Source organism: Xenopus laevis, chromosome 5S, assembly GCF_017654675.1.
Source record: "Xenopus laevis strain J_2021 chromosome 5S, Xenopus_laevis_v10.1, whole genome shotgun sequence".
Taxonomy (NCBI): domain Eukaryota; kingdom Metazoa; phylum Chordata; class Amphibia; order Anura; family Pipidae; genus Xenopus; species Xenopus laevis.
The window spans coordinates 64,515,600-64,527,679 of NC_054380.1; the positions used below are offsets into that span (position 1 = coordinate 64,515,600).

General features: G+C 36.8%; 1 protein-coding gene across 2 annotated transcripts in view; it reads left to right on the top strand.

Moving 5' to 3' along the window:
• Nucleotides 1–11,664, top strand: part of ppil6.S (peptidylprolyl isomerase like 6 S homeolog) — a 13,473-nt gene extending 1,809 nt beyond the window's left edge. The window contains exons 3-8 of one of the 2 annotated variants that reach the window (XM_018264531.2): nt 3,442–3,630; nt 5,398–5,460; nt 6,410–6,557; nt 7,506–7,575; nt 7,863–7,919; nt 10,778–10,913. In XM_018264531.2, coding sequence (XP_018120020.1) covers nt 3,442–3,630; nt 5,398–5,460; nt 6,410–6,557; nt 7,506–7,575; nt 7,863–7,917 — 525 coding nt within the window. In that variant the 3' untranslated portion in view covers nt 7,918–7,919; nt 10,778–10,913. Of the gene's footprint in view, nt 1–3,441; nt 3,631–5,397; nt 5,461–6,409; nt 6,558–7,505; nt 7,576–7,862; nt 7,920–10,777; nt 10,914–11,459 lie in introns of those variants that run through there. The other variant, NM_001095206.1, reaches the window with a different exon arrangement.
• Nucleotides 11,665–12,080: the final 416 nt, after the last annotated feature.

Below are 12,080 nucleotides of genomic sequence, written 5' to 3' on the forward strand. Positions count from 1 at the left end.
CCAGTTTACCATAGAAATCAATAGAATAGATCAAAAGGAGATAGCCTGAACAGAAAGATAATTAAAAGTAACAAAACCAATACATTTGTAACTTCACATAGCTTTTTGGTCATTTGAAAGTGTAAAGAGACAGAAGAGAAAAGCAAAACATTATAAAAAATGAAAAGGAATGAAAAAGTTGCTAACAATTGCAGTTTTTTTTATTGCAGTCATGCATGATATATTAAATGTAACTTTAAGTTAGACTAGCTCTTAAACGAAAAACATTTATAACCAATAAAATGTTAGGATTTATGGGAGCAAGATGGTAAAAGAGTTAGGAGATTAACTTTGTAGGCATAATATTATAGCTTGTGTACGTCTAAGGGTCCTTTACTCATGGGTGTTTAATCCTGCATTCCCATGAGATGACTTTTGATGTGTTTTACACTGGAATGAATGAGTTAATAGAGCTCATTCCCAATTTTAGCTGTATCCACAGAACTGCACTGAACCACTGAATACAGGTCTCCTCTCATCTGCATTTGTTGTTTCAGCATGAGCCATGAGTACAGGCACAAAAATGGGCTCTGTTTAAGGTGGGGTTCACCTTTAAAGGAAAACTATACCCCCCAACAGCTCATATATAAAACCCTGCTTCATGTAAATAAACCATTTTCTTAATAATATACTTTTCTAGTAGTATGTGTCATTTGGTAATCATAAAAAGAAAATTGCCATTTTAAAAAATAAGGGCCGCCCCCTGGGATTCACTATGCACACAAACATACCAACTATATACTTGTTAGGTCACATGAGCCAATTAACAGACAGAATTGTGTCTTTTGTTTCAACACTTGCTTCCTGTTACAGTTGTAGTATTTCTGGTCAGGTGATCTCTGAGGCAGCACAGAGACCATCACAAAATGGTGGCTCAAGGCAAAAGATGTAAAAGGGCATGATTTACTTAAATATATAGGCCAGTTTGGCAAGATTCTTTAATATGCCACTTAATATGATGTAAACTATCTGTTGCTTAAAGGGGTTGTTCACCTTCAATGTACAAATCTTATGAAACCACTAGCAATGCTCTCAATGTGTTAGAAAAAACATTTTCCATAACAAAAAGTAAAAATGCCATTGTAAAAGCTAATTTTTATACCTATTAACTCAGCCCTTCTCCTGTCTCTCTGACCAGTTTTCTGAAGTGATGGGAGTGGCCTATTTTGAACCTGACACACCAAGAACTTCCTATATGATGACATCATCATGCCCAGGCTTTGCCCTTACTTGTTTCCTATTGGATGTTGATACTGCCCTCCTCCTAGTAATTTATTGGGTGCTTGTGAACTGTAACCAGTCACATAATGTGAATGGTCATTGGTTGATTACTCAGTTGTAATGGCAGAGGTTAACAGACGCAGCATATAAACAAACCTGCCTTGTAACAAACAATCACACAACCATGCAGACAAATACTGCAGAAAAGGAAGGAGCAACATTGTTTGGCAACCTTTGGCATTAAGCATAATGTCAGTTATTTACAAAATTGCAACAAAACCAGCACTGACTTGCTTAGAAACGTATGTAACTTACACATCTAGCAGGGACAGTAGGGCTGCCACCTCACCCTTTTAAAACCAAACACATATGAAATCCACAGGCTGCATGGCTAATTATCAACTCATTTAGATGCTGCAGACTGAACTGATTTCTGTGCAGCCATGTATCATGCATCTAAATGAATTGCTAATTAGCCATGCAGGCTGTGGATTTCATATGTGTTTGGTTTTAAAAGGGTGAGGTGGCAGCCCTAAGTGACAGGCAGAGCAGTGTTGAGGGCAGGTAGGTTTTTTGAACATTTTGTGCGCTCTCCCGGGGGGGGGGGCGGTAATTTACCTAGGAAAACGATACCTTAGAGCTCTAAATACCAAAAAATGAAAAAGTTATATTTTTCATGATATAGGGATCTATACCAGAAAAATATTTTACCTTTTTTATGAGGTAAATACACAAAATAATACATGCCCCCCCCTAAAAAATTATATATTTCTGGAAAGTACAAGTGTCGTCTCCCATAGTAGCCATTATATAGTGAATAAAGTACCCCCTCTTGTAAAATATAAGGATATTATAAGTCACCGAGGAGTTTCATGACCATATAAAAACACGAGGCCGAAGGCCGAGTGTTTTTATACAGGTCATGGAACTCCAAGGTAACTTCTAATATCCTCATATTTTACAACTGGGGGTACTTTATTTATTATAATACACAAGTTTCAGTCATGTGACAGAAATGACATCAGAACTCACCGTTTATAACTGATGACATCAGAACTCACCGTTTATAAGGATATAATTTACAGGATATTCATGGTTTTTGTGTATTATAATCCAATAATCCAAATTTTTAAAAATGATTTCTTTTTTCTGTATAATAATAAAACAGTAACTTGTACTTGATCCCAACTAAGATATAATTAATCCTTATTGGAAGCAAAACCAGCCTATTGGGTTTATTTAATGTTTACATGATTTTCTAGTCGACTTAAGGTATGAAGATCCAAATTATGGAAAGATCCATTATCCATAAAACTCCAGGTCCCAAGCACCTCAATCCCCCCCATCTCTGCAGCACACAGCCCACACTCCCCCTCTCTCTCACAAACTGACAGTTTCTCTTCAGTACCTGAATGCTGCTCAAATTCCCCAGCACAGGAAGCAGTGGCAGATTGGCAGCAGACATAGCCAATAGGAGTTAAGTTAGCTGCCAGTACAATGTGTGATGTCATATAAGGAAGAGGAAGTGAACACTGTAGTGTTTTTGGGGGTCAGTGACCCCCTCCCAGCACAGGGTCTGTGTGGAACTGAAGGATTAGTACAGGGACACTTCTGAGGTGAAAATCTCTTGAACTGTACTTTTTCTGTTAACTATTTCTGTGGAAAAGTTTGTTCTATTCATGTGAACTGTTAGATTTGTCAATTTGTTACAAAGGTGAACAACCCCTTTAAGTGTTCATTTTGGGAGTATAGTTTTCCTTTAAGTTAAATTTCATCATCAGACATTGACTATAGGCACTTACTTTGACTTGATCCAACTTCAATGGCACCAGATGTTTGGCTGAACCTCCGCTTTTAATGAGATATTTTCATATTATATGCTTTTTATATCTTGTAAGATTTTATATCTCATAAAATATGTACTGTATACAATGATATATCTTTAAGAAAAAGTATGTTTGTTTTGTTTCCACTGACTGCAGTGTACACATGCATTTTCCTTTTTTTCTTCAGGAACTTAAAGGGGAGATATGGGAGTATTCCTCCAGTGTTACGTGCTTTAAGATTTTATATTTTATAAGATATGTACTGCATGAAATGATATATCCTTAAAAAAAGTAAGTTTGTTTCCTTACAACTGACTGCAGTATACAAATGTTGATTTCCTTTATATTTCTTCAGGAACTTAAAGGAGAGATATGGGAGTATTCCTCTAGTGTTATGTGCTTTATTAATGGTCAGTTTCTTGGAGATGAAACAGTGTTGCTGTCATGGGCAAACAACAGCTGGGGATACAGAGATTACCGACCTTTAGCCTTATACAAGGCATTGGCAGAAGATTTCCGCACTAAGCACTTGAGTGGTACAAAAGTAAGTGAAGACCATTTATAAACAGCATCTGTATCTGCATTTGCATTTTACTATTACAATTCCTCAGGTTGTCTAATTTGACATATTGTTTGTTTATATATGTAGATTAATGTTTCAAATGTTCTTGGTAGGCACCAACATTTATATGGTAAAAAAAAAAAGCATAAGAAAAATGATCAGAGTAGCTGTTTTACTGTAATGCACAACTGCATGTATATGAGAATTAAAAAAGCTAGGCATACAGAAATAAATCCACTTTTTTTGGAGAGATCTGGTCTGATTTGGAGTCAAATGAGCTTATAATAATAAATATAAATATTTTATGATAACTGTAAAGACACATTTCTGTAATGGTTGCAGTAAAACCAGGGCAGGAACTAGGGGAAGGCAGAGTAGACACTTGCCTAGGGTGCAACGCTGGGGGGTGCCAGGCACGTATCTTCTCTGCCTTCTACCCCTAGTCCGGTCCTCTCTTTGCACTCTCAACCCTAAGTACAGTAGAAATCCCAGAAAAGGATGCTTCGCAAAAGTTGAACAACTGTGTATAGAGAAGGTTGAAAAAACTGTAAATCTACACAGTTTCATCAGTTTCTCAGAGCTGTCAGTTCCCCCCATCATTTTTCGATGGTTCTCTTTAAATTTCAGGCATGCATACGCAGTAAGAATTCAGTAAAGTCCCATGGAGTGTGTGAGCATGCATGTGTAGAATTCAGCCACTTCAGGAGTGGTGGGTATGCGCATGAGTGACGTGACATCACCAGCAGCTTGTGTAACGTCACTTTTCAGCACCACACGGGTCAACCAGAAAAATATGTGCTGGGGTTGACAGCCCTGGTTTCTACATTTTACCATTTCATCACGATTGCATGCATCTGCCACAAAAACAATGTATTTGCTATGGAAAATACACAGTGGCTGCACTAGTGATGATCGGCCAAAATAAGAAACTTGACAGAATAACTGATGGTGGCCATACACACACTGATATTATTGTACAAAACAAATTTTTGTACGATATTTCGTGAGTGTATGGTGGGAGATCAGTGACCGATATCAGCAGAAGGGTTGGATATCAGTCCGCTCGTCGATACAGCCCAGGCGAAAAAATTTAGATCAGGTGCCTTTGAAGACACCCGGACATTGGCCACTATTAGTACTGAATTGTCAGATACAGGTAGAATTCTGTTGTTTCTAACTGTATATCTGAGGATTCAGCGCTACACGTGTGTATTGAAACAAACAATCTTTCCTGGAAATATCTTTTCCAGGAAAGATCGTAATTATTACGTCTATGGCCACCTTAAGCGAAGTTTATCCCTTCATCAGTGTTCATGCATTTACTGTATATCAGAAATATAAGCACTGTCACATTTTTTTCAAAGAATGCACTGGTTTTTGCAAAAAACTATATAAAATACCAGTGTGGTATTCACTTTTGTTTGCAGGGGAACACAAAACTGGTTGCTATGGGTTAGTAGTTACGTAAGCATTTCCCCTATTTAGCTTCCATCTAGCAGCACAGTCTGTGTCTGTGTGTCTACCCTTTGTGGTTTTGTGTTGTGTGGATACTGATTAACCAATACTTCATATTTATCATGTCACCCAATAAAATAACTTGGTTTATCTTTTCATATAACATTAAATTAAGTTCAATGGGTGTTTAAAAAAAGTATTTTTTAAATTTATCTGAGAAACATACGTTATTCATTTTATAAAATTAAAGAAAAAATAGCTGCTCAAAATCACACATTCACCATTATTTTACAGCATATGTTTGTGTTCTTCGACATAACAATCCAGGGAAAACCAGTGGGAAGATTAGTCTTTGAGGTAAGATGTTTCAAGCCTTTAGGCATTCTTTCACACTGCCATGTATAGCAACGGTTTATATACACACCAAGTATAGTGTCAGGAGTGTTAGAGCCAATTACTTGAAGAGTTCAAGCAGTTAAAACTGCTTAAGTGTAACAGCCAATAGAAGAGAACTCAGCGGAGGGAACAACAGGCAGAAGTCAATAGGCAGGCTGAAGTCAATCATAGTCGGAAGCAAGCAGAGGTCGGTAGGCAGGCTGAAGTCAAACGAAGTCAGGGACAGGCCGAGGTCAAACACCAGAAGATCAGAAATATCGAAAGGCAAGCTGAATCACACCGGAAACGTTCACAAGTAAGAATCACAAGCTTGGAAAATATGCAAGTTTATTATTATGAAATTCCAGTGCCTGTTTCAGAACAAAGTCACATAAAGGAAACATTTCTCAGTGCCTGCCCTTCTGCCTGATAGCTCAGAAACAGAATATTGTCTCTTAAAATAGTGTAACCGGCCTCGATAGGTTCAAAATAGCTACTGGAATATTCCCTTGGCCAGAAATATTTAAAAAATAGGTATAAGTATTGTATATATTATCTGGAAACCTGTTATCCAGAAAGCTTCTGAATTACATGAAGGCCCCTCTCCTGACCGCCCCCCCCCCCAGGGTCTGCTGTATAGGTAGTTACGCCAGTGCTCTACATCATAGTAAAAGTTAAAGTCAAAGATGAACAAATCCTTTAAGACAGGGAGTTTAGTTTTCCTGACCCTTTTTCAAGAAAGCACCATTATATTGCAAATATGTGCCCTGATTTTACACCATTATCTGTTGATAATTCATTGTTTATGACCGACATGCCATGTTAATTCAAAAACAAGTGCAGATCATTCAGCTTTAATGTTGCATAGCTACCTGAATCATACGTTTAAATGACAGATTGTATCTTGCTCACTGTTATACATTTATTGCAGTTATTCTCTGATGTGTGCCCCAAAACATGTGAAAACTTTCAGAGCCTGTGCACTGGGGCGGCAGGAATGACACTCGGTGGTCTTAAATTGCATTACAAAGATTCCGTCTTCCATCGCATTGTGAAAAATGGCTGGATACAAGGAGGAGGTAATTAATCATAAAACAGTGCAATATGTAAAATATCTGAGACATTCTGGCACTGCTGAACTGAATGTGTAATCATTATTGTGTAATGATGTTACAAGGATTTAAAGGGTAGTGGTAGAAATCCAAGGAAACTACAACAGAAGTTCAATTGACCAGTTTTACTTCTAGGGTTGCCAACTTTTTAGATATAATATATTGGCCATTTGGGGGGGGCAGTGAAAGAGGGTTGGTCAGTGATTTGGCATCACACTGGGTCAAGCAGTATCGGGGAAGAGGGAAAGGGTAGGATGAACGTTAATGTATTAGGAATTTACTGGCTACTACATTACATTTGTTATACCGGCCCCGGCCATGGCAACTATTTTACCGGCCAAATACCAGTCGGATAGTAGCCCTATTTACTTCAACCATATAAAATAAAGGATTTGTCTACTGCAATTTTCCTGGCTCCCTGTTTTGATAATAATTAATGGGGTGGTTCACTTTTAAGTTCACCTTTAGTATGTTATAGAATGGCCAATTCAAAGCAACGTTTCAGCTGGTCTGTATTATTTTTTTTTTTAGTATTTAAATTATTTGGCTTTTGCTTTTTTTGACCCCCATCTGAAAGTAAAAGCTCAGTAAGGCTATAAATTCATTGTTATTGCTACTTTTTATTAATCATCTTTTTATTCAGGCCTTTCCTATTCTTATTTCAGTCTCTTATTCAAATCAGTGCATGGTTCTTGTGGTAATTTGAACCCTAGCAACTGGATTGCTAAAATTGCAAACTGGAGAGTCGCTGAATAAAAAGCAAAATAACTCAAACAACATAAAAAATGAAAACCAACTGCATATTGCCTTAAAAAATCATTCTCAAAATCATACTGAAAGTTAACTCAAAGGTGAACAACCCCCTTAAGTCTGTGCAAATGCATACATTTTCAAAAATATGTTTTTATTTACAAGGTTATGCTCACAAAACTGGCAAGCCACCATACTACATCAAGATACAAAAGAATAATAAAACATGGGCCAGGTAATGTGCATTGATCAAATCATATGTTTTGTATGTATGTAGTAAAATTTCCCAAATTCCAAACCAATATTTATCCCTAAAAGAAAGTACATTGTGGTGTTTACGCACAAGTGAAAGTTTTAGAAAAACTGAAGTGTAGAACTATATGTCAAACTGTTTGGCAATGAGGCAATCGTCATCCAATGAAGTATTTATTTATGATTTAAAATGTGTTTGTTACACAAGTAAAATATTTACATATACATATATAATGTGAATAAATAAAAATAACTATTTGTATTAAACAGATATAGCATCAGGAAAAGGAAGCGGAGGGGAATCCATTTTTGGAGAAACTTTTGAAGGTAACAAAATATATTTGTGTCTGTTTATATCAACTTCACAGTTTCTTAATTTCCAGTGTTGGCTGTGGTGGCAATAACTTGTTGGTTACAGACTTGTTATCCATTCACTCGTGATATATGTAGGCTTTATGGGATGTCAGCTCTGCAAAAATTTCACTTAGCTCTAGCTTTTTTTTCTCTAAATATTAACTGAATGAGAAATTGGTGAAGATATGCAAAAATCCCCACCCTGTTGCATCCATCTCCATATTAATATGGCATCTCTAAACAGTGCTTTTCCCAAGTGGACCCCTAGATCTGAACGAAATTCATTTTCATTTGATCTTCTTTCAGGGTTGAAGTATTGTTATGGTTGCCACCTGCCTCGTTTTGAACCAGGCAGTCCAGTTTTTACACGGGCTGTCTGGTTCATAACTGCCTGTCTGAGATTCAGCATTCTGAAACCAAGACAAAACTTAGGTCTTGAAATTGAGTCAATCTCCATGCTCCACATCATAAACCATGTCCACTGACATCAAATGCATTCGCCTAAAACTTCATTTTCTCGCCTCTAAATGTTACCACGCTGCCCCTGTCATTTTACCCGTCCCTGTGATGTCATTGCCCAGATTAGAAGACAACGAAAGTCTACTAACCCTGCTTGCATACCGAGTCTCGAATTGTATTCAGTGGGTGGTCTTTTTAAACCTTATTCTAGATTAAGGACAGGTCCATCTTTGCACGATTGTAGTTCTTATAACTGTGATTGGATGCCTGTCACAGTTACTTTTAATAATCATTCCTATAACCTTTAAATCAGGGGTGTCCAAACTGCGGCCTGAGGGCCAAATGCGGCCCAGGATGCATATGAATGCGGCCCAGCTTGAAACGCTTGGTTCCCGAGGAAATAGGAGGAGGGGGGACTCTGCCCATTGCCCAGTTAGTAATAATAATATAATAATACTTATCCATGTGTCCCATATTCCAGTGTATAGCTCCATCTGGTTTTTCAACTGGCATTGTAGTTATTTTCTGTGTATTTCCTTTACTTTTACAAATCAAACGTATTTGTGTATTTCATGTGTGGCCCCAGACAATTTTTCTTTTTCCAATGTGGCCGGCGAGCCAAAAGTTTGGACACCCCTGCTTTAAATACTTAAAGAATTATTTGCTTTAACATATTTCACTGATTTCACATTTTCCTCTATATTACACCTTTTTTTCTGGTCCCCTGTAAAACTTAAAAAGGAAGTTCTACTACATTTACCCTGAGTTTATGGCATTTCAAGCTATTGAAATAAAATATGATCACTGTCAGCATTTCTACACAGCTCATGCCTGCAGGAATCTGGCAGACCATCTTGCTGCTACTAAGTAAGCCACCATGAAGCCAGATTTGACAGCAGTACAAAGACTCAAACACAAAGGAATAGAAACACACAGAATCAAGTGTGTTCCTGTACAAGAATTTATGGATTCAGCTAAATACCTGAATGCAGTAGGAATACCAAACATAAAGCAAAATCTGAATTCTAATTTTCATAGTGATACTTAAAAATAAATATTAAAATAGAGTTTTTCTATTTTATTTAAAAAAGTCAGACCAAACTAAAATCCACAATTTCACCTTATTTATTATTAAAAAAGCACGATTTAATCAGAACGATTTTTTCGGATTTTTTTCTTGAATCGCTTCTTTTTTTTTGGACTTTTTGGCAAAAAGACCATAATAGTTGGATTTTTAGGCTAATTCCAGCGCAGACCACAGAAACTTCCAAATAGGTTGGGGACCTCTCCCATTGACTTATATACAACCTCGGCAGATGGATGGCGGATTCTGACTTTTTGCGGCCTCGGGTTATGATAAATACAGAAAAATTCTAGTTTTTGGCATTCAGACTTTAATAAATAACCCCCTTTATGTGTTAGTTTTGCAACTTCACCAATTTTGATCTGTCTGATGTTTACCCCCTTGGCCAACAGTTTTTAACTAAAAGATATTTGATCTGCTGTACTTGTGGTGATTAGGCTTATTGTGGGGATATCACTGCTCTCGCATTTTTCCACAATAGGCCTAATCGCCACAAGTTATGTCATTTTCTTGCAGCAATTACACAATTAGTGTGCAGCAAAGCATTTTCACTGGAAGATTTATCACCTGTAGTAGCAATTTTTTAACACAGGTAACAAATCAGATTGCCCTGAGACTTTTTATTTCTATTGACCTTTAATTGTAAGTTTCAAATCACTGCATGGTTGCAAGGGTACCCTACCAATAATATAGTCATTGAAATTCCAAAACATAGAACCAAGGAACAGAGCATTACATTATTCCAAAACATTAAACAAATAAAAATGACTATTTTCAAATGTTTTTAGAATCATAGTCTACATCATACAAAATAACAGAGATAACATAACTTTGAAGTGGTAGACTAATGACATCAACAAAATCCAATAAACCAAAATTGGTGGGTGCTCTAACATTTGTGCTTTGTGACGAAGCACAAATATTAGAGCACCCACTGATACTGTATTACACACAGCTCTTGGAAGGATGACATGGTCAGCAGATGAGTTGAATAAGTGGTGCAAGTGCTAAATGTGCAGGAAAATAAAGGGTATTTGAACCCAAAACATGAACTTACTCATAGAGCAATACTGTACATACTGTATATCCCTGACAATCTGACCTTCAAAGTTGCTGAGCTAAAAATGCTCATGGGGCCACTGAGTAAGATTATATTCATGTACTTTTTGGGTATAGATCTCATTTAATCCCAAATGATTTGCTATTGTACATATCTAACTGTCTTAGAGTGTTTTAAGAATAACCTATTGTAGAGAGGATTATATTTTGAGAATAATCTGTTCTGCAGATGAAAATTTCGCAGTGCCTCACAGTAAGCGTGGCATTCTTGGTATGGCCAATAAAGGACGTCACTCAAATGGCTCCCAGTTCTACATCACTTTACAGCCCACTGCATACCTGGATCGAAGATGTGTAGCTTTTGGGTAAGTTGAATACTGTTACTCTGTTGATAAGAACCATGTTTTTGTTACAGAGAAACATAAGGTCTATAAATTCAATATAAAATATTTTACATATAATGGCATTGAGAAGGGAAGAGATTACCTTGGTTGTATCTGTTGTAATGGTTACATTACAAAAAGTACCATTTGAGGTGTACCTATGTGGAAATTACCAGACTGCAGATGCAGAGACACAGGAAAGCCCAGTCATTTATATTTAGCTTGTTGCTGGAGTTTAGCTCTTCTGCCTCTCCAGAATTCAGCACAAGTAAAGAAATGGAGGAACTTCCGGCTGTAGAATCCTCATACATGTTAAAAAAAACCACTAAACCACTGGCCTTAAAATAAACCACTAAACATGAAAACAAAAACAATTTCTGAATCTATTCCTCAGTTACTTGTATGTTTCTCTTCTAACCCTGTCAGTGTTTTTGTGGATTGAATTCTTCACGTATGCCAAATTCATCTTGTAAAGTTATTTAAATTAATAATTGTAATGCTTTTTTTCATATTCCTCTCCCGATTTAGACAACTGGTTGAAGGTTGTGGCGTTCTTAAAGAAATGGAAGACATTCCAACATACAATGAGAGACCAACCACTGACTGTAAAATCACAGACTGCGGCATTTTTACTTTTCAATGAAAAAACAATCTTTTTTCAGTGTGCAAATGTATTCACTTCTGTATCCGCTGAAATGAACTGTTTGGTAATTAAACCATTTTTCATTTTGAATTATTTGTTTGAAGGGTTTTTTCACCTTCCAAACACTGTTTACAGGTCAGGTATTTCAGGTAGCATAAATGAAGACGCACTCTGTTTAGTGGAAACAAGGAAGCTCCCAGTAAGAGGGACAAAAGTTGCAAACGCAATATACCAAAGGGACAGTTTTTGCGGGCAAAAAAAATTGCTGTAGAAATTTTTTTTTTTTTTAATTGAGTGTCAGACATTAAAGGAAAACTATACCCCAAACATTGTAGGCCTCTATAAAAATATATTGCTTAAAACAGCTCATAAATAGAAAATTGCCATTTTAAAAAATAAGGGTGGCCCTCTGGGATCCTAGGATTCACGGTGTACACAAACAAACCATACGTTAGGTCATATGAGCCGATTTAAAGACAAAGTTCTGTCTACATCTACACTGCTTC